This window comes from Ostrea edulis, chromosome 4 (genome assembly GCF_947568905.1).
Source record: "Ostrea edulis chromosome 4, xbOstEdul1.1, whole genome shotgun sequence".
NCBI classification, from domain to species: Eukaryota; Metazoa; Mollusca; class Bivalvia; order Ostreida; family Ostreidae; genus Ostrea; species Ostrea edulis.
In genome coordinates, this window is record NC_079167.1 from 66,748,533 (window position 1) to 66,775,546 (window position 27,014).

Genomic DNA, 27,014 nt, shown 5'->3' on the forward strand with positions numbered 1-27,014 from the left:
TTAATGATTAAATATATCTTGATGTACTTGGGACATTACAGGACTTTCCTGTTTTGAGAATGATTCATAATATCCGGCGTCTATGGGAGAACATTGGCGCGAACCTCTTGTGCTACTCTCTTCTTTGATTGTTGTTAGAATGTTCAGATTCCTACCTGAAGCCAATTGTTTAACATCAACGTTAGCTGTTGTGTTAGAATTCTCAATGGTAGCTTTGATTATCTCCATTTGAATCATAGTAGCATTATTAAGAAGCATTTTTCCATTGGTAAATTCTGAACCATTGTATTTCTTACTTTTGCCCAGCTTTCTAGAACTTGTAAAGGACGATTGAGAAAGCCTGGTACTACTGGTAGATGATTTCCGATGGATGCTGTTGTATGAAGAGGTATTCTTAGCTTGCTCTTTGAAAGATCCATTAGGACAGCTGAATCGCCGTGAACTTCTATATCTAAAGCGGGCGTGATCTACAACTGCAGGAGTCTTTTTAGAGCAACAAATGCAGTGGAATATTTTCGAAAGATATGTTCGAAATGTTTTACTGGAGTAGAAGTACAGAAGGGGATTAAGCGCCGAGTTGGCATGTCCAAGCAGAATCACGAACGGGAGAACAGTCATGAAACGCATGGCAGACGGACTGTCGTAATGAAAATCTAAATATAGACTAACTATGTAATATGGTAACCAACAGATGGCGAAAACTATAACCAAAGCGATTAACATTTTAGCCACTTTTTTTCTTCCCGTCATTATGTGTTTTCCCATGCACTGACTCGTCACCGACTCCCTTCTCTGCAGATTGACATCTTCCTTCCACAGTTCCATTCCAATCATACCATAGGCACTTCCGATCACACATCCGGGGACGACATAAACCAAGCAAAATAGTGCAATGTCGTATAGTTGTCTATATGATTGGTGTGGCCAGATTTCAACACAAATTTGAAGGTCAGTGTTAAGGAGCTGGTACTTTTCTACTCGTTTGACAAATAGTAATGGCGTCATCAGCAGAAGGGAGACAACCCACACTACAATGATGGCATACAATGCGTATTTGACTCCGCCAAATCTGCGGAAAAGTATTGGTTTCTTGATGGCAAAAAATCGATCCAGGCTTAGAATGGCGATTGTGTATATACTTGCCGCAACTGTAGCTCCTGGAAAATATTTTGAGACATACTGTGAGGTTTTCTTATTTCATGGTGTTCATAATTTGTGAATTATTCGCGCAATGTTTGAAAAATACCCAACAGCATAAAGAGCTAGTAGCCACAGAAAATACCCTGACGGGATTGTGAAACTTACAATTGGCATCAGCGAATTTACATAATTCCACGGAATCGTGTGTTTGTTTATTGCGAAAATAGGTTTTATTTCAATATGATGTTGACAAAGTAATTAGCACTGTATAATGATAATAGCATACTATAAATCCCTAATTATGCGAGAAAAATGTATCATCGCGTAATTTCACAAGAGGCGTAACTCGTGAAATAAAATTACTGCTTTTAATTTTCTGTTGATGAAATACATGTAAGAACTCGTGATTAACAGACTCGCGAATTCATGTTCACGCGATTTGACATAAACGAGTCATGTTAAGTGCTCGCGTAAAGTAAGGGACCTACAGTACTTGGAAGGATAAATGAGCACCGAATAAGTCCAGGTGAAGACATGAATTGTTTCATGACACATGTAACTTGGAGAGGAATCAGAAAAAGAAGCTGAAACTAACCTTGTAGATATGAAGTTAGTTTGCACATTGCATCGCCGTACACCCAAACCCTATACAGCGCCTGTCCAACTGCCATAGGAACACAAATTAATGTCACTGAAATGTAAAAAAATAAATAAAATAAAAATATGTACATTAAATTGTATAAAACACATATATATGAACGATGATTACTGAAATTTTCTCCAATTCTATAGACCATCCATATATCTCCTCCATATTCCTGTAATATTTCATAGACAGATTTTTATACACATTTACGAGTTTGCTTACTTTCGGAAGGCCATTTGCAATGTTCTAAGAGAATCAATAAGAAACCGGATATTCCTTAACATCACTACAACATAATTAAGAAAATCTTAACGCCCTCAATATTCCCCGCGATAGCTTGTCGCCGTTTCCTGCTCCGTTGGTATTGTTCTATGGAGTGATGTGTAAATACCGATGTTCTAGGCCATGTTTCAATCAAGTGTAAATTCCCACGTTTTGACATTCATTTGAAGTTTGATGAATGATTCAAGTCTAGCAAATATGTAGATATTTCTTTCTGGGATTTTAGCAATACATTTACTAAATGTTAAAATGACAGCTCAGTCCATTTTGTCATGTTTGGAAAACGCCCCCTTCTTAAACTCAGTTCAACAGCAAACATTTCTCTACTTAATCAGCACCAATTAAATGTACTCTGGAAATCCGAAAGTAGGCAGACGTTCAAAAACTGATAATCTTTGAACGCATTTGATCATTAGCTTTGTATGAAAATTTATAAATCAATTCTGCCTGAAAATCTTCTTTATCTTCCCACACCAGCCAGAAAAGGAAATGATCGAGCACCTAGCTTTTAGTAAGTGATATAGTAGTCTTCATCACTTTTAAGGCGAAAAATTCATATTGCTCAAGGGAAGAGGACACTATTGCACTTTCCATCAAAGTTTTAATTTTGCAAGTACTGTTTTTGGAAGGTTGATTGATTTAACAAAAGAACCGCGGAATCTTCGCCACTGTTTTCCTTAACGAGATTTATCAGCTTCCTAGTACTTGTATTACTAATCATGTAGCTTGGTGAAGTACAGAAAGAAAACGGGACAACAAAGAAATCAAGGAGTAGTGATAGCTATATTAAAAGTCTATATGGATTTCTGTACAGATGAAATATTTATCAAACGAGTTAAGAAAGAGTAAACAATAGTAATGATTTTATTTATTACATCGACATTGGTCAGTATAAATGTATACGATCAATCATGTTGATATCATTGAAGATTATCGACTCGATACCGATAGATACATGTACACATGCGTGTATTGCTATTTGTAAAATTCTTTATTGGATAAGTTCTGTCGATATCCGAGGCATCAATTCAATTTCAGCGAAATATGAACATGTACATAATACTGTATTTTGGTTAAGACTCGGGGTTAACATTAAGTTTAACTATCACAAGTGTTATGGTTGGGGTTATAATTTAGTTTAAGAGATGTTTGAGGTAATAGCTTGTAAGACGGAGGCAGGGAAGCTAGGTTAATTGGTAGATCTACCATACAATAAAATCGTGGAGTTGTATGTTTATAATGCAGTTTTAGTTAGCTATGGTGATAGTTTTCTTTTGTTACCGTGATTTGCTATTTACATGAAACGTTGGATTACGGTATGTGGCGGTGTTGGCTTTTAGAATTATTCCTCAGTTTATATTTTTAGGAATTCATACTTTGGATTTTAAAGGGTATCTTCTCATAGCAAGGATATTTGGTCCGCTCCGCTTCCCATTATCCCTCCGTAGAGTATGCCTCTAAATTTAAATAGACTGGATTTCATAATGAATCCTGGTCTTCCAGCATTTCCCACCAAAGTTAGAAAAACTGGCCCTGGTTAGATTTTTCACCATGGGGAAAAATCGCCGCAGCATTTATTTCTCTCATACACAAAGTCAATACAAGGTTTCTCTATGGGCGAACCCCCTCCCCCCCCCCCAAATAAACCCCAATAAGCAAAAAAATTATAATAAATAAAATTAAAATAACAAAACGAAAAACAAATTTAAAAAACCGCTTTGGAATAGAGTCCCCTACCCAAACCTGTGTCCGGATTTCATCAACCGGAATTTTCCATTACATGTTCCCCAATAGGTTTTACTCCCCGCAGCAACGCGGGAGGGGGCATATAAATACAGGCGTCCGTTCGTCACACTTGACTTGTGGATGCAACTCCTCGGAAACCACTCAACGGATTTTGTTCAAAAATTGTTGGATTGTTAGTTACCATATATATTTGATCTTATTGCGCCGCCATTTTGATTCGACAAATTTCATAGGTACGAGGGTCATTAAAAAGATACGTAGACAATGCCTCTCTCGTACATATATTTTTTTGAAAAATAAAATTCAACACTTCTTTTGCCACGGAGCATCCGTTTTTAAGGTCATTTCCGAGGACCCTTCACATTCACACTTGATGCTGAGTGTCTGGCGATGGAACTGTCACTACCTGTTTTAACGACTTAGGTCTGTCGCGGTCGGGATTCGAACCCCGACCTTCCGCATGCGGGGCGAACGCTCTACCTTTAGATCCCCACGACTGTCCATCGTCGTCAAAAGCAAAATGCCTCGATGGTCGACCGGTCTAGCGCGCTGGTTACACGCTGCTAGGAAATTTGGTTCTTCGGCAAGTCATGTGTTCAACCCCAGGTAGGGGCGGATCTAATTGGATAGGGACAGAAGTGCAATCGGATTAAAATAAGCTCCTCCTCCTCTTTGTAGCGACAATAAACAAGAGACCCATGGGCCACATCGCTCACCTCAGTTACCTTGGCCCATATTTAAACATTCTCCTTAAATATTTGCATGTAAAGCTTTGATCCCTATTGTGGCCCCAACCTGCCTCAGGGGGCCATGGTTTTTACAAACTTGAATCTGTACTATGTCAGGAAGCTTTCATGTAAATATAAAATTCTTTGGCCCAATGGTTCTTAGGAAAAAGATTTTCCTTATATATTTGTATGTAAAACTTTGATGACATCCAAAGTGATTGAGTTTGAAAAAGTATATGATACTTTCGATTAGTCTTAAAATTAAAATTACTTCTAATTGGATGGCATGGAATACAGGTCTGTTCTTATCCTGTTGAGTCGGTACTCTCAAGTTTTTCTCTCTCCTACTCTGTTGTACCTAATCGTTTTTCCTTCACTATTTTTATTTGATGTCATTTTTCTCTCTTTTGTATGTCGTTTAGTTCCCATTAACCACCCAACATTTCTATTTTGTTAGCCTATTATTCATATCAAGAAATCATTCTCCTTATATAATCATCATATTTGGAATGACTTATTATCCTTTTACTTCATATCTATTTTGTAATTTCTTGCGTGTATAATTATGTGGACTTTACTTTGTATCTTAAAGGCCTATATAGACGTTGCCTGCTGTCCAATCCTTATTATGTTATTCATAATAAAATACTGTTTAAATTAAAGTTGTACATTCCTGGTTCAGTGGTTCTTGGAAAGAAGATTTTTAAATATTTTCCCTATATATTTGTATGTAAACCTGTGATGACCTACTATCGACCTATCCTATCTTTGGGGGCCATAATTTTAACAAACTTGAATTTCCACTATGTCAGGAAGGATTCATGTAAATTTCAGCTCATCTGGTCCAGTGGTTCTTGAGAAGTTTTTAAAATGACCTCCCACTCTATTTTTGTGATTATCTCCCCTTTGAAGGGGTCATGGTGCTTCATTTGAACAAACTTGAATTCCCTTCACCTAAGGATGGTTTGTGCCAAGTGTGGTTGAAATTGGTCCAGTGATTCCGGAGAAGATTTTTAAATGCCGTCAATGTATTTTAAATATTTTACTATTATCTCCCCTTGGAAAGAGGCGGGACCCCTTCATTTGAACAAACTTAAATTCCTTGTGAAAAGTGTATAACGACGACGACAACGGACAAATTTCGATCAGAAAAACTCACTTGGGCCTTCGGCTCAGGTGAGCTAAAAACAAAGCACAAAAACAGAGGAGCGGATCGAGGAGCTGATTTTAATAAGTCTGGGTGGAATTCTCTGTACTTCATATTAGACATTTCTTCATTTAGGGTAGTTGTGTTTATCCTTGCTTAATAAGACATATGTATTTCAATCGCAGGATGTACATGTATCTTGTATGATCATATTCTCTTTAGAGAAGTGGGCAGGAAATGGCCTACATTCACTTTTTCATATTTTGATTCTGGAAAACGTGTAAATATCGGAACCGGTGAGGGTTTACGCTTCGATCGACGGTTCTGGATTTGCACAACAGATATCTTTACATTAATGCATGCTTATATTATAAAGAAATCAACACTTATTCCCTGTTAATCCATTTTCATAAAAAAGCAAGCTAGGTGGTCGAGCGGTCTATCGCGCTGGTCACACCCTGCTAGGAGGTCGATAGATCAACCCTTGGTAGGGTCGGAAGTGGGTATCCATATATAGTGAGTTTCTGTGCTTTATATCATATACATTCTCGACTGTATCAAATAGATTTAAATACAAAATAGCGAGTTGTTCTGTGAGTCTTGGGTCTTCGATAGAATTCTAGTAATAGAATCGTAAACGGTCAAACTGTATAAAGGGGTGGGGAAGGGTACTGTCATTTAGGGGGGGGGGGTTCTATAATGGGCGGTTTTTATCAGGGAAAATTAGGCCTTTCTTGTGAAATTCAACGCCAGACCCATTTTTCAGGAGAGAAATCTTCCCCGGACCCATTTTGCAAAGTGGTGGGTGGGTATGCTGTCTATGTTTGAAGAAAATCGGAAACAAACTATACACTGTTCGAAGTGCATTGGTTGAATAATAAAGAAAACAACAATTCTTTCATGAAAACTTATCTTCACACGTCTATCACCATTCCATATAAAAATACAGTTTTGTAAATATGACGTAATTCGGTATGCTTCCTTCGTTTTAAAACAAACAAAATTTCAGCGCTAATCTGCAAAGTTTTAATGAGTAGGGGCAGACCAAACTTATCTGTTTGCGAGGATGTTGAATGTTTGAAAGGAACACTATGCAATTCAGATAGTGATATTTATAGTAATTGCTATTTTTGTGTGGTATGTTCTCAATTAAGAATAAGTGGTTTTACAGAGCCTGTAGAATGTTATTTAGCAAAGTAATAATCCATCCAACCTCATTGGGAGAAGTTCGTTGTATATTTCAATGGATATGAAAGCGGTAGTACTAAAGACTAATCCTAGTAATGTTGGCATTCAAAGCTGTCATTATAACAGGCTTACTATCACTGGTCAATGGTGTACATATGTCATCGCTGTGTTAAGAACGGGGGCGTTTACATCACGTGTATATTTACAAATAAAACCAACACCAGTTAGGGGTAAGGAAAAGTAGTCCGAATGAAGTGAAAATGATAAAATGTCTAAACCAAATAGTCTTTCTTTTATCACATGTAACGTGCATGTTACAGCAATTGAAGCCGAAGCCTATTTTCTTGTATACTTGCACTTTTGCGCAGGGATTTTTACAAAATACTAGCAACTGGGACGCCACTATCAAAAGGCGGAATCTTTAAAGTTATTGTGTCGTATTTAACCGTATCTATTTTGTTCAATGTTTAAAAAAGACCAACATTTTGTCAGTATGATAAACTATAAAAAAAATAATACAATTTGATAATTTCGACAAATCATATACAGGCCAGCTACTGACAAACAAGTTGATGGTACAGGGGTTTCAACAGTCTCGTTTAAAGTCAGCATTTCGCAAATTCTATGGTTGTTATAACGATCTAATTTGCCAATACAACATATCATTGGGTCAATGCTGTCTGACGTGTTTCATGTCGATTGTTAGACTGTTCTTGGCACACTGATTTTGACTGCGGATAACTCCGTTTACCTGATCAAGATATAGGGCTCACGGTGGATGTGACCGGTCGACAGGGGATGCTTACTCCTCCTAAGCAAATAATTCCACCTCTGGTGTGTCCAGGGGTCCGTGTTTGCCCAGTTATCTATTTTGTATTGCTGATAGGAGTTATGAGATTGATCACTGTTCGTTATCTTTACCTTTCATACAGGAGTACTGGTCTACTCAATGTAAGGAAAAAACGATAATTTTTTATGTATATATATGGAGGAATGACGTTGATGATTGATATGCGCAAGCGCGTGAGAAAAAATATTATTAGAACCACCATGTGAGATGAGAAACGTTTACAGTATGTAGTCACACTGAATGGTGATTTCATGTTAAACATGAAATTTACCCCTCCCCCCCTATTCCACAAAGTTCTTCTTTCTACCCTGTTTCCGTTTGACTATTTTTAATCGCTGAATTTGTCCCGCCAACAGTCTGCAAGCCATCCACGCAGTGATTGTTGACTTTCGAAATTCTGCGTACAACGTCACGGGATCTTGAATATGTCGAAAAGGGGCGTTCATTATCCGCCTAGGTTGCTTACTTTTTAACCCGATTGAGTTAAATTGCATAAAGTGTATAACTTATATACATGTAGCTTGATATAAGACACATGGTTATTTTCATTCCTACGATAATATCCAAAGATTACAGCATATATAGCTTTAACGTTATTAAATGTCGTGCAATGATAAACGTTGAAAATCGATGCTTGTTGTTTTTCCAATGCTGAATGAAAAAACAAAGTAGTCAACACAACGACATAACATTGCATGTAACAAAGTAAATACTGCAGAAAATGTAAATACAAGAAATGTCTTTCAGTTTTTTAAAAGTACATTAATTGTATATGTGATGATATACCGTGACCTCTTCACACCGGTATTCATTTCAACGAGCTCTGACGCACTTCATTCAATACACCGGTATTCAGATGCACTTCATTCAATACACCGGTATTTAGACGCACTTCATTCAATACACCGGTATTTAGACGCACTTCATTCAATACGCTGGTGAGATTGTATTATTGTGTTTCGTTTAACATCTCTCTGGAGAATTGTTCACTAATATGGACACGTCACCAAGACCGGTGAAGGGCTTCAAATTTAGGCGGCCTATGCTCGGCGCTTACGGCTATTGAGCAGTGAGGGTTCTTTAGCGTGCCACTTCTACTGTGACAAGGGACATCTGTTTTTAAGGTCATCTCCGAGGAACCGTGACATTCACATCTGATGCCGAGTGTTTGGCAATGGAACTGTCACTACCTATTTTAACGACTTAGATCTGTCGCGGCCGGGATTCGAACCCCGGCCTTCCGCATGTGGGGCGAACGCTCTACCTCTATACCACCGTGGCGGTATCGGTGGAAGACGCTCACGGTATATCATCTCATTTAATTTTAAAAATGAAATACATTTTATAATTGTATCTTCTAAACGACAAACAAACAAATAAAAAAGCGATAATGATCAATATTTTGTATAATTCTATGCCACTGATTTTGTAGTATGGCATACATAATACATAAAAGATACGATTTCTTGAAAGTAAGGGCACCCGAGGGAAAAAAACCCGTCTAATAGTCACAATCAATTTGTGAAATACGACATGAGTGTAATTGACAGAAATACAACATTAAGTACAGAACACAACAATCGTATCCCTGCTTTCGTACGTTTTCTTTTCTTACTGAAATAAAGTATTCTAGTCAGTTTGGTGTGTGAAGCCATTTAAATGTATCTTGAATCAAAATACAAAATATTCCATCGCAAACACTGAAAACAAAGACAGAGGTATATATTTTTCTATCGGAAAAAGATATCAATTAAGTGCGTGTGAATGCGCCGTCTTATTCAACATTAACGAACTGAAAGCGCTCATCTACATTGTATTTTCCTCGATGATAAGACGTTCCTTTCCTCAAAGATACTACGTATAACGGGTTTATTCCGCGGGTCTAAAATTTCGCAATTGGGTGCATATTTGGCATGTGAAATTTTGGTGGAAAGCTATCTAACCGCTAAATTAAGCCAAAATTATAACCCCGTGTGGTATGGCTAATCAGAAATTCAAATACTTGATATGAGTCGTATCGCTCACCTGAGTCACATTGGGCTTGCTGTTCTTCAGCTGTTGTATTAAAAAAAATCTTTATTCTCATGAAAAATGTTAACCTTATATTGTGGCCCCTAACCTACCGTGATACAATGTCTGAAGGTCAACGATCATGGTATGAAATGTAACGTCTTGCCATTAGAAATATATGTACAAAATATGAATGCCATACCTTAAACAGTTCAGGAAATACTGCCTATGTTAACTGTTCTAAAATACATGTACAGGTAAAAGTCCAAAGTCAAAGTTACAATGTCAAAACCTTTGACACCAAAAGAAAGGTTTTGTCACAAGGAATGCATACACGAAACAAAAAAGATCATCACACCCCATTCAAAAGTTATAAGCAAGGTTAAAGTTTAGGTTAAAGTTTTTGAAATTTGGGTCAAACTCCAACGTCAAAGATCATGGTATGAAATGTGAGGAATCTAAACAGGTATATACAAAATATGACAGCCATACTTTATAGTTCAGGAGATATTTTCTAGGTTGGGTTTTCTTAAAAGTAGGCCAAATTCCAAGATTAAAGTTACAAGGTGAAAACTTTGGTACCAAATCAAAGGTCTTTTCACAAGAAATACATGTATATGAGCGAGTGCATTATCATACAAAAGCCGGGAAGTAACGGAGTCCCGTTTTCGGACTCGCACATCTTCCGCGTTAACCAGATTTGATCCCCTGCGACTAATTTATCTTCCCCATTCTCAAATATTGTCTATTTGAAAAGATATACAATTTGAAATAAGCCCTTGGATCTGCTGATCAGTATCCGAAAGGTGCCCCATTGATGAGTGCTTCCAAAAGTGGATTGACCGGCTCAAAAGGTGTATCCAGGCAGATGGAGAGTATTTTGAAGGGCAGGGCCAGTTAAATGATCAAAACATTTGTAGTATAGGAGACACAATGCAATGCAAGTGACATTAATTGTGTACACCCTTCGTATTAATATTACTAATCATGGCACTCCTGTTCTCAAGAACATTTTTAAAGGTGTTCCCCTTGTATGTATTGCCATGTTAAACTTTGATCTTCTAATAGGGTCCCCCTACCCCCGGGGGTCACAATTTAAACAAACTTGAATCTGCATTACACAGGGATGCTTGCGTATTAATATGACCAAACATGACCTGGCTATTGTGAAGATTTTTTTCTATAAATTATCATGTAAAACTTTGATCCCCTAATGTGACCCCACCCTATTTCCGTGGGCCATGCAAGGTGAAGATAACGAACAGTGATCAATCTCATAATTCCTACAAGCAATACAAAATAGATAGTTGGGCAAACACGGACCCCTGGACACACCAGAGGTGGGATCAGGTGCCTAGGAGGAGTAAGCATCCCCTGTTGACCGGTCACACCCGCCGTGAGCCCCATATCCTGATCAGGTAAACGGAGTTATCCGCAGTCAAAATCAGTGTGCCAAGAACGGCTTAACAATCGGTATGAAACACGTCAGACAGCATTTGACCCAATGCGAGGTTATATTGACGAACTAGATCGTTATAACGACCATAGAATTTGCGAAATGCTGACTTCAATCGAGACTGTTGAAATCCCTGTACCATCAACTTGTTTGTCAGTAGCTTACCTCGATTTAAAAACTGACTATACCCAGAACAAGCTCTTGCATATCGAATCAGTTGAGATATATAAACACCATATGCAGGTGATAATGGAATATTGCTACATAAATGTGGGAAGTTGACGATGGAGAAGCTGAAATCATCCCGTTTGTCATACAGTTGAGTTGTTAGTTTGCCGTTAATGTCTACTTTCAATAAAATATCTAAGTATGAAGCAGAAGTGGACGACTCTGTGGTGTCCTTTATTTCGAGCTCACAGGGATATATCAAATCGACATATGAATGAAAGCTATCATTGTTAATAGACAAACGTCATCGATATATCTAAAAGTCGAATTGAAGGTCACAGCGAGAGATTTTTTCTTCTCACGTAGAAGTTTTTGAATAAATTCTGCTTCATATGAATATAAAAACAGGTCAGCTAACAAAAGAGCACAATTCGTGCCCATGGGAATTCCAACAGACTGTTGGAAGACCTGATCACCAAAGACCACGAAGATATTGTCAATGAGGAACTCAAGCATATTTTTTATTTCAACTTCAGAGTACGTGTGCGTGGAATCAGAGTGGTGTTTAACAAAGTAAGTTTTTGAATGACTGATCACTAGATATGAATGATTTTAGTAAACTTGAATCTACACTATATCAAGAAACTTTCATGTAAGTTTGAACGTTCTTAGTTCAGTAGTTCTTGACAAGAAGATTTTAAATGACCCCAGCATTTTTAGATTTTCTTGATTGTCTCCCCTTTGGTAGAAGCATGGGCATTAAACCATCTTTACCAAAGAATGGTTTGTGCCAAGTTTGATTGAAATGGGTCCAGTGATTCTTGAGAAGAAGTCGGAAATATGTAAAGTTTACGGATGAACTGAGAGATAGATGGACGCCAGACGAAAAAAGATAAGAAAAGCTCACTTTGACTGTCAGTTCAGGTGAGCTAAATAGATAAAATTCTGATAACCATAATCCGTGCGTTGACATAAATTTGAATTCATAATGATGATATTGGTATTTAGAATTTCTTACCCTTAATTGATTTTCGATTAATTATTTTCATATTCTAAAATATGAATTCTAAAACACAAGCAATAGAATTTAGAGATAACCCCTCCCCCATGAAATAAATCCCAGTTGAAATTAATGCATACATGGTGTATGTCCTGTAGGTCAACAGACAGAGGGGACCCCCATAGCGAGACACAATATTCAGGGAAAGGGCAGTCCTTTTGATTATGGAACTGATGACCGTTTGGTGCAAAGGTGTAGACTTTCCTAGACGATTGATCGTCAATCTTTGTGAAATGTTTGAACACCAACTCAAACGACCCAAATTAAGGCCATCAGCATTCTCTGTCAGTTATCGTAGCACTAAGGTTTCATTGCTTCAGGCAGCTCTCAAGACATCATCGGAGACATTTACAACATATAGCGACAAAACGTATATTGTAGGTAGCGGAAGAGTACATTTATACGCCCACAAATGAAATTGGTCTTACTAAAATAAAAAAATAAAAATCTGACATCTCGTTTTCGGTGTCTTGACTCAAGGGAACTCTTCTCTACACCGAAGAAAGTCTGCAAATAGCAGTAGTCGCTTTGGAACTTCACAATATGTGTATTGACGCTGTTGTTCCTCTACCTGATGGATGTGATCCAGTAGAAAATGGCCAGCTACATTGGAAGTGTAGAATACGTATATCAACAGGTGGATAACCGAACGAGAGTTAGAGAGAGAATGATAAATGGACTTTTTTTCAATAAATCCATTGTATTGCATTGAATATTCATTCATGATCCAATTAAAGCTGTACACACTAGTACTGAACTGTTTTTATGACGCAATAAAAAGTTACATAAGGAGATAGATCAAAAGAATAAATGATTATAACAATCTTAATTCAAATATTTGGGAAGGGAGAATACAATAGCCTCAATGTATAATGTTTTGTTATCCGACTTTGATCAATTCACAAAAGTGTTATTGCGCATCTGCTGCATTGGTATTTAAAATGCTGTTTCATTTCAGGGAAAAAAAATGTTTCAATCTAGCAAGATCCGATTGTCCGCGTATGGATATATACATTCCAAAACTACTTTTTGAGCAAACAATGAAATGTGTCAAAGCAGTGTGCAGTGACGTGTTGATCAACCTGCAAATTCCGTAAAGAAAGATACATTTTCATTCTTACTATGATGGTTTTTTCTATGAATTTAGAATTTGTTCTTGGACCATTTCCCAAAAACTTTTAAACTAAAAATCATTAACACTACGCAAGATAAAAAAAAAAATCTGAATTACTATAAACTCTGTTTCTGATATTCTTCAAAAACCTTCCTGGCATACCCCATATTTATAAACATATGACATTTTAGATAGTAACTTTAAAAGAAATACATAGCTATGAAAAGAAGACCATTTCCTGAAAACATTTTTAAAAGATGTATTGATATTGTAAATATCATTTTTAATTTCCGTAGTGCTTCGAAATATACAACCGTACTTACAACATGATAGTATTAAGAATAAAACTGAGTCTAGTCTTTTATGATGGATTGGACCGAAAAATTCGATTTATATACACAAGAGTAAAATAATTATTTATGTGATGTCTTGTGAATTATGCATGAGATGTCATCTATAACCCTACTCTATACGGAAGCTGATGAAGACGTGAAGTTATTCTATAAAGTTAGCAAGAAAGATTACAGGTGTCCACAAAGTTTAATACGTTTTTCCTCTGGTAAATATAAAAACAATGTTGTTTGTTTTCTTGGCGATGTAAAGTGAATGACATTACTTAAACTGCTGGAAAATGTGATGCTCACAAATCACAGCCGGTAGGGAGTGATATCAATCACTTGTCATGCTGAATAAACGGATTTACAAGGAGTCAGAATCTTCAGTTCTCTCTCTCTCTCTCTCTCTCTCTCTCTCTGCAATTACATGAAAATTCGTGATGACTTTGAGAGGATTTATAAAGTAATGCGATGTTGAGTATATGTATTCTTATTTCTTACAGGAGATGTTTGGTTGAGATGTCAATATTCTTCAGTATCCACGAAGCAATGACCCCGTGCCTGTATTGTTTTTTTAATTCTTGTTATATCCCCCAGGCATAAGCAATCTAGTATTTTATTATATTTCTATTTGCAACAAAACTTGTTTTTAAATGAGTATAGACTTGAGGTTAAAGGTTACTTGCGCCAAGGACGGACGGAGACCATCCCCTCCAGACAATGCAAGCTTTTTTCCACCTTTGATTTGGAATTGTTTTTTGGCTTAGGGCAAAGCATAATCGACGTCGTTTTCTGAATCCAAGATTGAAAAGGGTGATTTTATCATAATAAGAAGACTTACCCTGATGAAGGGAAGAAAGATACAGAGCATCTGATCCGTATAAAGCCTCTAAATGGGATTATTCTGAACGATTCTGTTTCCCCAAAAGGGAAGATTTGTAGTTCTCCATTCAGATTAAGTCTGAAATTTATTGTACACTTGAACCCAGGTATTTTGATCCTTGGGGGTTGCAGTCCAGAATTTGATATAAGCAAAGCAAATTATCAGCTTCAAAAATCGTAGTTTTTTCCTGATATTTTGTATTCTGACATTTTGTAGTTTATCAGGACGTGAAAGAGAAATCAGATCATAACAACTGTAGTTTGGTATTTGGGCATCGTAGATATCGATCAAGTACATGTACAGCTAAGGGCAGAATTGTCCGCGTTATGGATATTGGGACAAAACTTACCTCAGACATAAAGATTGCTCCATAAACAATTAATCAGATCTATTAAAAATGCTAATTTTTGTTTTTAAAAAAATTCTTGCAGAAACCATATCAAATAAATGTACATGTATATCTAAAATATGAATCTATGAAATGAATGTAAAAGTTTGTCCAAGTCTGCGCTCGATGTTTTCTGGAAGAAGTAAAAACCCTTTTATGTAAAATATCGAAAATAACGGCAAATTGTCATGTCTTTGATATCAAAATATCGAATATAACGGCAAATTGTCATTATTGTGATATCAAAATATCGAAATTAACGGCAAATTGTCATGTGTTTGATATCAAAATTTCGAAAATAACGGCAAATCGTCATGTGTGTGATGTCAGAATTCCAATTTTGCCTTATTTTGATCAAATTGACAATAAGAACTGTATTGCATTGGGAGTTTCGCACACATTTCACTTAATTTTGAAACGAAATCACGAATGTCGATTTTGGTGGACAAATAGAGCCCTAATCATTTGTCATTTTGTTTTACCCACCCTTTTTTGATGGCAGGCAGCTGTTTATGGCATTTTTGTTTGTTTTGGAATTGTATTAGGTTTATGAGGTCAACCTAAGATACATGTATACTGTACAATTCTTATTCTAGTCTGGTTGACCCCCTTTTTTCCTTTGTACATCTTGTTGCAATGCCATTATGGTGCAGGGGGTCAGATTGGATTATATTTTACCTACGGTAAGATGCGTAATACTCTTTATTTAAGTACCCTTTTCTGACCCCCATTTTTGTACTTGTTAATCATATTTTACTACTTTTCGTCATTTACTTCAATAAATGACATTTTTTCACTTCTACATGTTGTTACGTTTGTTTGCCTGCTTTGAACAAAAAACAAGTTCAGTCGCTTGGCAGGATAACTAAGGAACATAAAGTCTTTACCTATCATCGTTTCCAAAAGAAACATGGATACAGAGCAATTAACGTCTGTAAATCGTCCATTTCGGCACTTCATACAGGGGTAATAATGCTAAACATTGGCCAACATCCTTTAATTGCAGACTTTCCTTAACTTGTTACAATGAAACATGGTGTGTGGATAAAGTATTGAGGCATGCTACACAGCTGATGTCGTGATGAACAACTGTTATTGAAAGAATAATCATTCTAGTCCTTGACTCTAATGTCATTGACTGCCAGGCGAACATATAATCTGGACACTCATGACAATGAAATTGTATTTATCATTTCACAATAGACAGAAATGGGTAAGGTAACAATAAGCCAGTGAAGGTCAACGTGTCAGAGTTAGAACAATGTATGCATATATGTAGCTGTATATTAAAATCCCAGAAAATCATTTTGGTTTGGACTTTTTAAATTGGAAATATCTTATATAAAATATTTAATTGTGCTAGAGTCTCCTCATCCTCTCAAGAAGGAAATCTTGTTCTTTGAATAGTCAAGGGAAAACTCTGAGAAATGGAGATTACACGCTGAGATTTCACTTCAGCGTTAAGAATAAAAATCTTAATTTCATTTCTCAAAGCATCTCTATTTTACCAGATTTACAAAAATGTATTTAGTTACTTTCTAAATGATTTTTTGATATTGTAGATACTTAATGCTTAATTTAAAAGACTTGCACTGTCGATATAAAGGCTGTTTCAATCCTTTTTGTATCGATGTGTTATATATTGATGTATCTCCGAATGATGGTATCGCCAAATAATTCCTCGAATGCTTGACGTTTGATTAAAGCACATCATTTACTATTCAAATTGAGGAAACGTGTTGCATGAATAAATTCCACATGCTACAGAAGCACTAATTTTCTTGGACTAATATTTTTGTAGTTCGTTGATCTCGCTATCATTTCTTATCACAGTTCACTCCTGTGGTTTGAAAATCTTGGATACAGAAATCATAACGTCCAGATACTATTAAATAGCAAATCATCATGAAGTCAAGTATTCATTGTATGAGAAAAATATTCATATTCGTGTGGAAATCTATAATCTCTCTTGTTCAGGACATGTTTGTGGGGCAATCAGTCTCTACTTTTTATGGTTTTTTGTGTGGGACATACAGTCTCTCTTGTTCAGGACATGTCTGTGGGGCATTAAGTCTTTACTTTTCAGGGCATCAGTCTCTCTTGTTCAGGACATGTTTGTGGAACATTCAGTTTCTCTTGTTCAGGACATGTTTGTGGGGCATTCAGTTTCTCTTGTTCAGGACATGTTTGTGAGTCATTCAGTCTTTCTTGTTCAGGACATGTTTGTGGGACATTACGTCTTTACTTTTCAGGGCATATATGTGGGGCATTCAGTCTCTCTTGTTCAGGGTATGTTTGTGGGGCATTCAGGACATGTTTGTGGGGTATTCAGTCTCTCTTGTTCAGGGTATGTTTGTGGGGCATTCAGTCTCTCTTGTTCAGACAAGTTTTTGGGACATTCAGTTTCTCTTGTTGATGGATGATCTGAATTCATACCACGAAAATCGGACCTGATTATTGATTTTACTTTATCAATATGCGCGAATGTGTATAAAGAGAGTTAAACAATCATACATATGTATATAATACCGAGCGAAGCTCGTACGGACCGAAGCCCGTCCGCAAAGCAAGGCTCTAAAGGTAACACGTATGTAGAAGGAAAAAAAATATCAGCAAATGAATAGAGATAATCTCTACATAAGTTCACTGAAAACTTTGTGATCCATATGGGCAATCTCTACCTAGAGTTATCCTTCCCGTTATGCTCCACTAATACCTGTCTAAATAGTATATCAAACTGTACTAAAACTAACTTAGCATATCAAACTGTAATGATAATATCTAAGCAAATCAAATACTTGTCTGAATTGTTTAAAAGCAGAAGATGGTAGCTATGAGACACCTGAGCGAATTAAAAGGTTTTACATAAACATTTATTTATTCAATAATACTAGAATAATAATGAAATTCGTTGTTTTCGTGATGCAATAGGTAAAAGTAAGTTTTGCCAAGATACTTGATATTTAGACGTTGACAGAGGTGTTGTAGCGTAGCGTAATACGCCCTCAGGTGGGAGATTGCCATATGGGCGCCGCCATTTTGTTTTGTTCATTAGGTGCTTCTACAGTTATTCGTGTTTTAATTTTGAATGCCAAAAATACAAGGCTAACGTGCAATTTGTAATTCAAACACTCCATTTGTTAATAAGAGGCCCACAGGCCTTATCGATCACCTGAGTACTAGTTAAAAAGTATCACTACTCCCAACGGCTATAAAATCTAGAAAAAAATTCCTGTTCTGAATATTTAACCTAAATTCTAATGTTCAGCAACAGTATAAAACAAAATTGTTCTTAAAAATTCACTGTCCTCAAAAGTGCAAACACTGATGAAAGGCTTTACATAATATAATAGATGTATTAACATTAAAACATCAAAAGATGTGACTAATTTTGACCCATACTTGTGTTGTGTCAAAACCCTGGATTGTGAAATTCACCATTTTTGGTACATCCTTTTCTGCTATTCCTTAGTATGCATTAATGGCGAAGATAACGAACTGTGATCAATCTCACAAATCCCATAAGCGATACAAAATAGATAGTTGGGCAAACACGGACCCCTGGACACACCAGAGGTGGAATCAGGTGCCTAGGAGGAGTAAGCATATCCTGTCGACCGGTCACACACGCTGTTAGCCCTATATCTTGGTCAGGTAAACGGAGTTATCCGTAGTCAAAATCAGTGTGCCAAGAACAGTCTAACAATCGGTATGAAACACGTCAGACAGCATTTGACCCAATGATATGTTGTATTGGCAAACTAGATCGTTATAACGACCATAGAATTTGCGAAATGCTGACTTTAAACGAGAATGTTGAAACCCCTGTACCATCAACTTGTTTGTCAGTAGCTTGCCTCGATTTCAAAACTGACCATACGCAGAACAAGCTCTTGCGTATCGAATCAGTTGAGAGATATAAACTCCACGTTCAAGTGATGATAGAATATTGCTACATAAATATGGGAAGTTGACGATGGAGAAGCTGAAATCATCCCGTTTGTCATAAAGTTGAGTTGTTAGTTTATTACATTATTTAAATTTCATACAGTATCAGCAAACTTACAAATAGATAAATATACTAAGTTTGACTCCACCCTGGGGTCAGAACCCCTAGTCTGGGGATCATCAAATTTACAATTTTGGTACAAGACTACCTGCTTTTTCTAAATATCTATTTAGTTTCAATTTAGTATCAATAACACTAAATATGTTATTTATATGTTTTACATATAAACATTATATAGTAAGTTTGGCCCCGCCCTGGGGTCAGAACGCCTTCCCCAGGGATCATGAAATTTACAGTTTTTGGTAGAGGCCTTCCTTCTTTACATCACTATGCATTTAGTTTTTCTTAAACATGTGCGGTTCTAAAGAAGATTTTTCAAAATTGGAGCCCCGCCCCTAAGGACCCCAGGTGTGCAGGAATCCTGAAATTTACAATTAAAAAAATAAATGAATATATCTATTCGGTATATACATACATACATAAATACCAAGGATAATCCATGAAAGCTCGAAACCGGAGAACCCGGAGGAAACCCACGTGTCCGAACGGCGACCGCCATACCCTCTCACATACAACCACTGCCGATCACGGGGATTGAACTCGGGTCGCAGCGGTGAGAAGCGAGAGCGTTACCTCTGCGCTTCCCGGACACCAATACGGAATATCGGAACCATTATTTCGTCTCTGATTCCGTCGCGATTTTTATATTTAGCATGCCCAATGAGATCACGTTTTCTGCGTTAACTTGGGCAGCTTTCAGTAGACAAGCACTTAGTATATCAGATATAGTGAGTTCAGGCACAGTTTAGCGTCGATTTTGAAAGTTGGAGGTGGGGAGCAAACGGAGAAAAAAGGTGCCGTTATTATATCTGTAGAAAAAATCTTAGCTCAAACCCCAAAATCGTAAACTCAAAAAAAGGGGGGGGGGGCTAAATGTTGCTGCATGTACGTGTCTGGAGATGAATGCATACATTAATTGTGATTATTTATATGATTTCATTGTGGTCGGTTGTTTAATGACTATAAAAAATAAATCTAATTTAGTAAATATCCCCACACGTGCATAAAGAAAATTTATTAACTTCCTTTCACTTTATTAACCCCCCTTTTTTTATATCTCCGTTACGAAACATCAGAAATTTAATCCCATAACTCATGTTTTTGGTACTAGGTATTCACTTGCAACATTCTGAAAAATAACACTCAAACGAGGCAGATATTTTTGCATCAGAAATAAGTCGTCTTTAGCAATCATTAATATTTGTATACAAGAGTTGCCTAAGTGACGTATAATTTTCGTAACTTCTTTTTCTGAAGAGTTCCAAACTTTTCTAGTTCCGATATCCCTTATTTATGTCCTCCAAAGATGCTTCATATCAAATTTGAAAAGAATTGGAATGATAGTTATCAAGAAGAAGTTAAAGGGGCATGGGCACAATTTGAGCTGAAAATTTACTTTAATTTTTCCATTTTTATTGTTTACAATGCTTAACTAAAGTATTTCTAAAGGTCAACCAAAATTTTGATATCAGTCGTTGAGTTATAAGTGAGATACAGCACTCGCAATTCTTTGCTATGTAAACAAGGCTCGTGCCATGTTTTTGTATACATTAGACTGTTTAATAGAAAATAGCGTGTTTAAAACAAAATGAGATATGCCAAACATTAAAAACTATTTAATTGTGTTAAGAATTCACTTATAAATTGAAAAAATCTGCTTTAAATGAAAATTTTACTAGTTTATTCAGCCTACGTAAACAAAACCATGACACGAGCCTTGGTTACATAACAAGGATTTGTGACCTCTGTATCGCCCATGTACCTTGACTATTTTTGCTGATCATTAGTAATATCTTAGTTAAGCATTCTAAACAATAAAAACAAAAAAATAAAATTTGAAAATTTTCAGCTCAAATCATGCCCATGTCCCTTTAAAAATGTCTATTGTTCACACATTTAATAACTGACCATTTTGGCCCCATCCTGATACCCCTAGGAGCAACAAATTTACAATTTTGGTAAAGGACTCTCTGTTCTTTCTAAATATCTATTGAACCACCGCGGTGGCCTAGAGGTTAGAACGTTCGCCCCGCATGCGGAGGTCCGGGGTTCGAATCCTAAGATTCTAAGACAGTCCTAAGTCGTTAAAACAGGTATTGGCAGTTCCATCGCTCGGCAACAGGTGTGAATGTCACAGGTCCTCGGAGATGACCTTAAAAAATGGATGTCTCGTGTCACAGTAGGTGTGTCACTCTAAAGAACCCTCACTGCTCAATGACTGTAAGCGCTGAGCAAAGGCCTAAATTTGAGGCCCTTCACCGGTCTTGGTGAACGTCTCCATATGAGTGAAAAATTCTCGAGAGAGACGTTAAACAAGATACAATCAATCAATTAAAAAATTTAAACATCTATTTTAAAAATTCCTATTTAACAAAAATGGTGGTAACGAAAAAATTGATACCCATCGGAACAGATGGAACCTGATCTTTCCTTCTCTCTCTCTCTCTCTCTCATATAAAAAACCTGTCTGTATTCGTACATGATCCTTGGTATGCATGTATTGAACATGTATTATGATATATACAGATTGCTTACCAAAAAAAATCTAAATATCTATTTAGTTTCAATTTAGTATCAATAGCACTAAAGAAGATGTTATTTTAAGTGTTTAACACATAAACACTACATGTATATATACACCCTGAGATCAGAACCCTTATCCCGGGGCTCATGAAATTTACAATTTTGGTAGAGGCCTTCCTGCTCTACATCACTATGCATTTAGTTTTTCTTACACATGTGCTGTTCTTGAGACGATTTTTGAAAATTGGTCAATTTTGGGCAGTTTTTGCCCCGATCCTATAGAGTCCCAGGGGTGCTGGAGTTTTGAAATTTACAATGTATGTCCACCTTGTCCCAAATATTCTTCATACCAAATTTGAAAAGAATTGCACAAGTAGTTATCAAGAAGAAGTTAAAAATGTTCAATTGCTAATGCACGACGACGGACGACAACCAATTGCAAAATGAATGGTAAAATGATTATTGCTAGAGTTTTTAGCCAATCATCAAATTGAAAAGCAGTAATACGACTAAATAGATGATTTAAGGAGGCATTCTACATCGTCACAATGGCTGACTTCCTTTTAAAACATGGATGAAAATATAAATATCAGCAATATTTGTCTATTCAATAAAATAATTCGACTAGCTGAGTAGCTCAGTGGGTTTGCATGTCGACTGCTGAACTGTAGATCGCGTGTTCGAGTCCAACAGGGGTTTTCAATTTTTCTCAGATTGCTTTCAACTAAAACTGCATTTTTTTACTAAATAAAATAAATTTGAACGTTTTTAATTTCAAAATATTGGTGTACCTATCATTCACTTTTCACCCAAATCAAATTTCTTTGGTGTAGCATACCTCCTTAACGGTCACACCGTATAAACATATTACAAGTGTACTATAGTGCATTTTACATAGGATTCATATTCTCCAGACAAGAAGATTTGACATCCATCATGACTCTTTAATTGCAAGAAAGCAAACAAACACCCCGACATTTTATAGCAAATTCACCGCGAAATTACGTAATGGTATACGGTAACTATAATGTGAATTTAACTAACTATAAGGGTTTTAACGTCTTTAACTGTTTACTTGAGTGTATATAATATGCAAAATCATCATCAACTCCAGGCGGTTAAAAGGTCAGTAACAACCCAAAATAATCACACGGATTATTCCAATTTAAATCAGTAATTGGTAGAGAAGCTGAGCAGAAATCGGCGTGAGAGAGGAAAAACGTCTGACCCCCTATTCCCGATTATCAAGTCGTGTTGAAGTTATTCTGTTAACTTTCGCGATTCATACATGTATTCGCTTTATTGGCAATATAATTAATTTCAAATTCACGAAAAACAGCTATAAGATTATCTTTTAAAATTATTTGCATGAATAATATCTACATTGTAAAATACAAAGAACTTATAGAATGTGGCTGTTATTTTAATTTTAAGAGGAATACGATTGAAATTAAGGCATCGATCGCTTTTGAGTGACTTTGATAATCGATACACACTACATATATTATTGTTCGCATTCACGTCGGTGTTCTTTTACTGACGGTTTATATCTCATAACCTTTCAACTTTTGAAATAGGCTAATCACCGCATATGAATACTTAACCTAATCTACATGTAGGCTAATCACCGCGTATGAATACATTTATTAATAAACTAATCAATCACCGCGTATGAATACATTAAACCCAATTTACATGTAGGTTAATAACCGCGTATGAGCACACTTAACCTACATGTAATCTACATGTAAGCTAATCTTATTATCAAAATACAATGAAGATAATTTAGAGGCATGGGTGGATCCAGCTCCGGCGCACGCCCCCTCACAAATATGAGCTATTTTTTAAAAATAGAAAGTAATATGTCCAAAACACTAAAATATGTATGTCTTACTTTGTCAGAACTCAGTAGTTTCAGGGGGCTTCGCCCCTCGGACCACAATGGATCTACTGGGGGCCTCGAAACAACCCACAGATACTCACTCAGCCGGTTACACCCCTTTGTTTTCTAGATCCACCTCTGAAATATGTCTTTCGGTCTTTTAATACCTCTAGCCTCTTCACACTGGCATATATTTCTTAAACAGATTTCATAGTCGAAAGAAGTGCGGCCTTTGAAAATCAAGTCAAATTTCTATGCAATGAATTATCTACTTCCAAACGTTTCGGCCATTGTTTCTATATAAACAAAAGAAACTTTATGGAAAAGGGCCTACATAGGCTATGCCTGTTGCCTGGCCTGGAGATAATAAACTTTTACAATACTCATACTCAAACTCAGCCATGTTTGTTTTGAGTACAACTCTGAGCAAGCTCCGACGCATACTTGAACAATCTTGAGCATATACATGTACTCCATTTGAGTATGAGGATGATTTTATAAGTTTTATAACCTTTACTTTTGATTGATTGATTGAATATTGTTTAACGTCCCTCTCGAGAATATTTCACTCATATGGAGACGTCACCACTGCCGGTGAAGGGCTGCAAAATTTAGGCCTATGCTCGGCGCTTATGGCCATTGAGGAGGGAGGGATCTCTATCGTGCCACACCTGCTGTGACACGGGGCCTCGGTTTTTTCGGTCTCATCCGAACGACCGCCCCATTTAGTCGCCTCTTACGACAAGCAAGGGGGTACTGAGGACATATTCTAACCCGGATCCCCACGGGACTTTTGAGTATGAGTAGGATTTAGAGCACAGAGTTTGAGTATGAAAACATGCTCAAAACGTTTTGTAACTTCTAGACCCGATCCTATTGAGTTTATCAATACAATATAGATCTATATAGATTAGAAACTTTATGTCAAAATTTACAACAAAAGGTTACAGAATAATTGGCGGATCTAGCTATATTTCTAAACGGCTGGGTGTCTGTGGGCTGTCTTGGGACTCCCAATGACCCTGGTGGGGGCCCAACGGCGAACCTCTCTGAAACGACTGAGATCTGACAAAGTCAGACCTATATATTTTAGTGAGGGGGGGGGGGGGTAAGCACGGCGCGTCAGAGCTGGATCCGCATCTGAGGATATATATAGATTATGTGTTATTAGCGATATTTTTTTTAAATTATCATGTAAGTTAGACCCCGCGAAAGCACACGATTATACGTATAAATAGGTTATGACTTCACAGAGACAATAAAGGCTTAGTATTATAGTGTATTTTGGTGAATACTGGGATAATAGAATCATTAGACTCCTTCCAGGATCACCGCGTGGTTGCTCAGAAGCATCGACTCGTTACAATGTAATTTCTCGGCTGACGAAATATGTCAAGAAAGGCGACATGTCACTTGATTGAGTTATGTGTTGCAAGCAGAAAGTTTCCCTCCGCGCACCTGGTTTAAATACTAGACCGAATTAAATGACACGTACGTAGACTATTCAGACATATTTTTGTCAGCCTCCAAACTCATTGAGTGATTCAATGTGAACCTGGAATAATTCTAATGAGAAAAAAACCCAACAACACAGAATAATGTTATCTGTTTTCAATTACAGGCCAATTATTATATTGTTGATCTAATTACGTGCTTAACAAGATGAAGTACATATATACTGTAAATATTTGACAAAAACTGGCTTTGATAGAACCGATTCACTTTTGAACAAATCTAATCCAAGAATTTTCGAATGGACGTGAATTTACAATCGATCAAATTCAATATGTCGATAACTTTTTCCACTATGCTATTGCGTGATTGCGCAATTTTCACTTCAGACTGCCTAATTTCAGAACGCTGACCAATTCTGCTTTTCCACTCGAAATTGCGGAACTTCATGAAATGAAGAAAAACATTTGTACTGAAATGTTGTAGAAGGTAAGACACTGGAGTAGAACAAGAAAAACAATCAAGGGAATATGACTTGCATGGTTGGTTCTTATTGTACAAGCTATCTATAACCATGCAATGTTTGTTTGTAATGTACATGTATTTGTTCGAATCAATGGCAGCTGACGCAGTATGACACACCGGCCCACCCTCCCCTCCTTATGTCATTGAGTTTTTAGTAAAAAAAAAAAAAAAAAATTGGCATATTAATTTTGTTCTTAATGTACAATGTAATTTTAAATCTTCATTGTTAAACCTGCTACCAATTTTAGATTCAGAGTTTTAAACGGATTCAAATGACAACGATTTTTTTGACGTGTTATGAATTAATTTGATTGAAATAATAAATAATGAAAATGGTTACGCGGGTGATACTTTGAAGGGAAACGTTAATTTTATGTTTCTATTACTTTTCATCGAATTTATCAAAGAATGACAACTTTTTGTCTACCTCTACAAGTAATGTCAAGCCAGGAAAACAGAAAATGTGTTTAAAATATTTTATTTAAAAAAAAACACGACAGAAATCTATGTAGGTTCTCTCAGATCACCGCCTTGTTTAATTTCATATTTGAGGAAACAAAACATGTTGGGAATGGTAATGAAATATTTCGTCAGTATGTACCATTCATTGCAAAGCTTGTAAACACATTTAGCTTCCGAGACACATTCGTGTACGCCAGCAATGGTAATTAATCATTTTTCATGTCAGAAAAGTTTTATCTTAAATAATGCTTACCCTTTGTACACTAAATTTTAAAACTATTCTCGTAGAAGTACAACGTTAGGAGAGGTTTAATTATATCTATAGTACATTACAGCCTCTGAGGGGAGCGTCAACCAACGAATATTTCCTGTTACATCCAACTTACGTGACCCAATTTATCTTTGCGTTTACTTGAAAACATGTTAACAAGGGAGGTCAAAGAAAATGTTAATGGTAAAATGTTTGAAACTATCTTAAAAGACAAAAGATATCTTGTAAATCATGGACCTTTTCAATACAATAATTCAGGGGAAGCAATGTCAAAGACAGTTTTTGGTCATTTTGCAGTTACAATGAAATACATGTTATACATGTATTCCTTAACAAAAAGTTTTTTCCTATTGAATTGAATAAATGGTACCCCTTATACATCAATAGAATTTGTTTAACTTACCACAGAGATCCGATATTGCAAGATTGAACAAATACCAATTCGTAGAATTCCTAAGTGGTGGTGATATTCCAATTATTAAAACAATAGTGATGTTTCCCAAAAATCCTATGAAAAATATAGGAATATATAAGGCCGTCAACGCTGTAGATTCTTCAGGGCTAACTTCCAAAATGTTGACTTGTAACTGCGATGAGTTTATCATCAAAAGACTTATATTTTTCATCACCTTTTCATGAAGCGCCAATTTTGCATCGAAGTCCAATATACTAGTCTCGTTTGGCTCCAT

The 27,014-nt window shown here is 36.5% G+C and overlaps 1 protein-coding gene across 1 annotated transcript; it reads right to left on the minus strand.

The window, feature by feature from the left end:
* On the minus strand, positions 1–27,014 carry LOC125669112 (allatostatin-A receptor-like). Its single transcript, XM_048903560.2, has 3 exons — positions 26,729–27,014; positions 1,736–1,831; positions 1–1,157 (listed from the first exon to the last, which is right to left on the minus strand). Exons 1-3 carry the CDS (start codon positions 27,012–27,014, stop codon positions 1–3), a joined length of 1,539 nt encoding a protein of 512 aa, XP_048759517.2.

What these genes read in the sequence shown, in the direction of transcription:
- LOC125669112 (XM_048903560.2), bottom strand. Translation starts at nt 27,014, where the DNA reads ATGGAGCCAAACGAGACTAGTATATTGGACTTCGATGCAAAATTGGCG. An exon ending in TGCAATATCGGATCTCTGTG is followed by an intron (nt 1,832 to 26,728) that starts GTAAGTTAAACA and finishes TTTACATTTCAG; the next exon opens with TGACATTAATTTGTGTTCCT. An exon ending in ACTAACTTCATATCTACAAG is followed by an intron (nt 1,158 to 1,735) that starts GTTAGTTTCAGC and finishes AATATTTTCCAG; the next exon opens with GAGCTACAGTTGCGGCAAGT.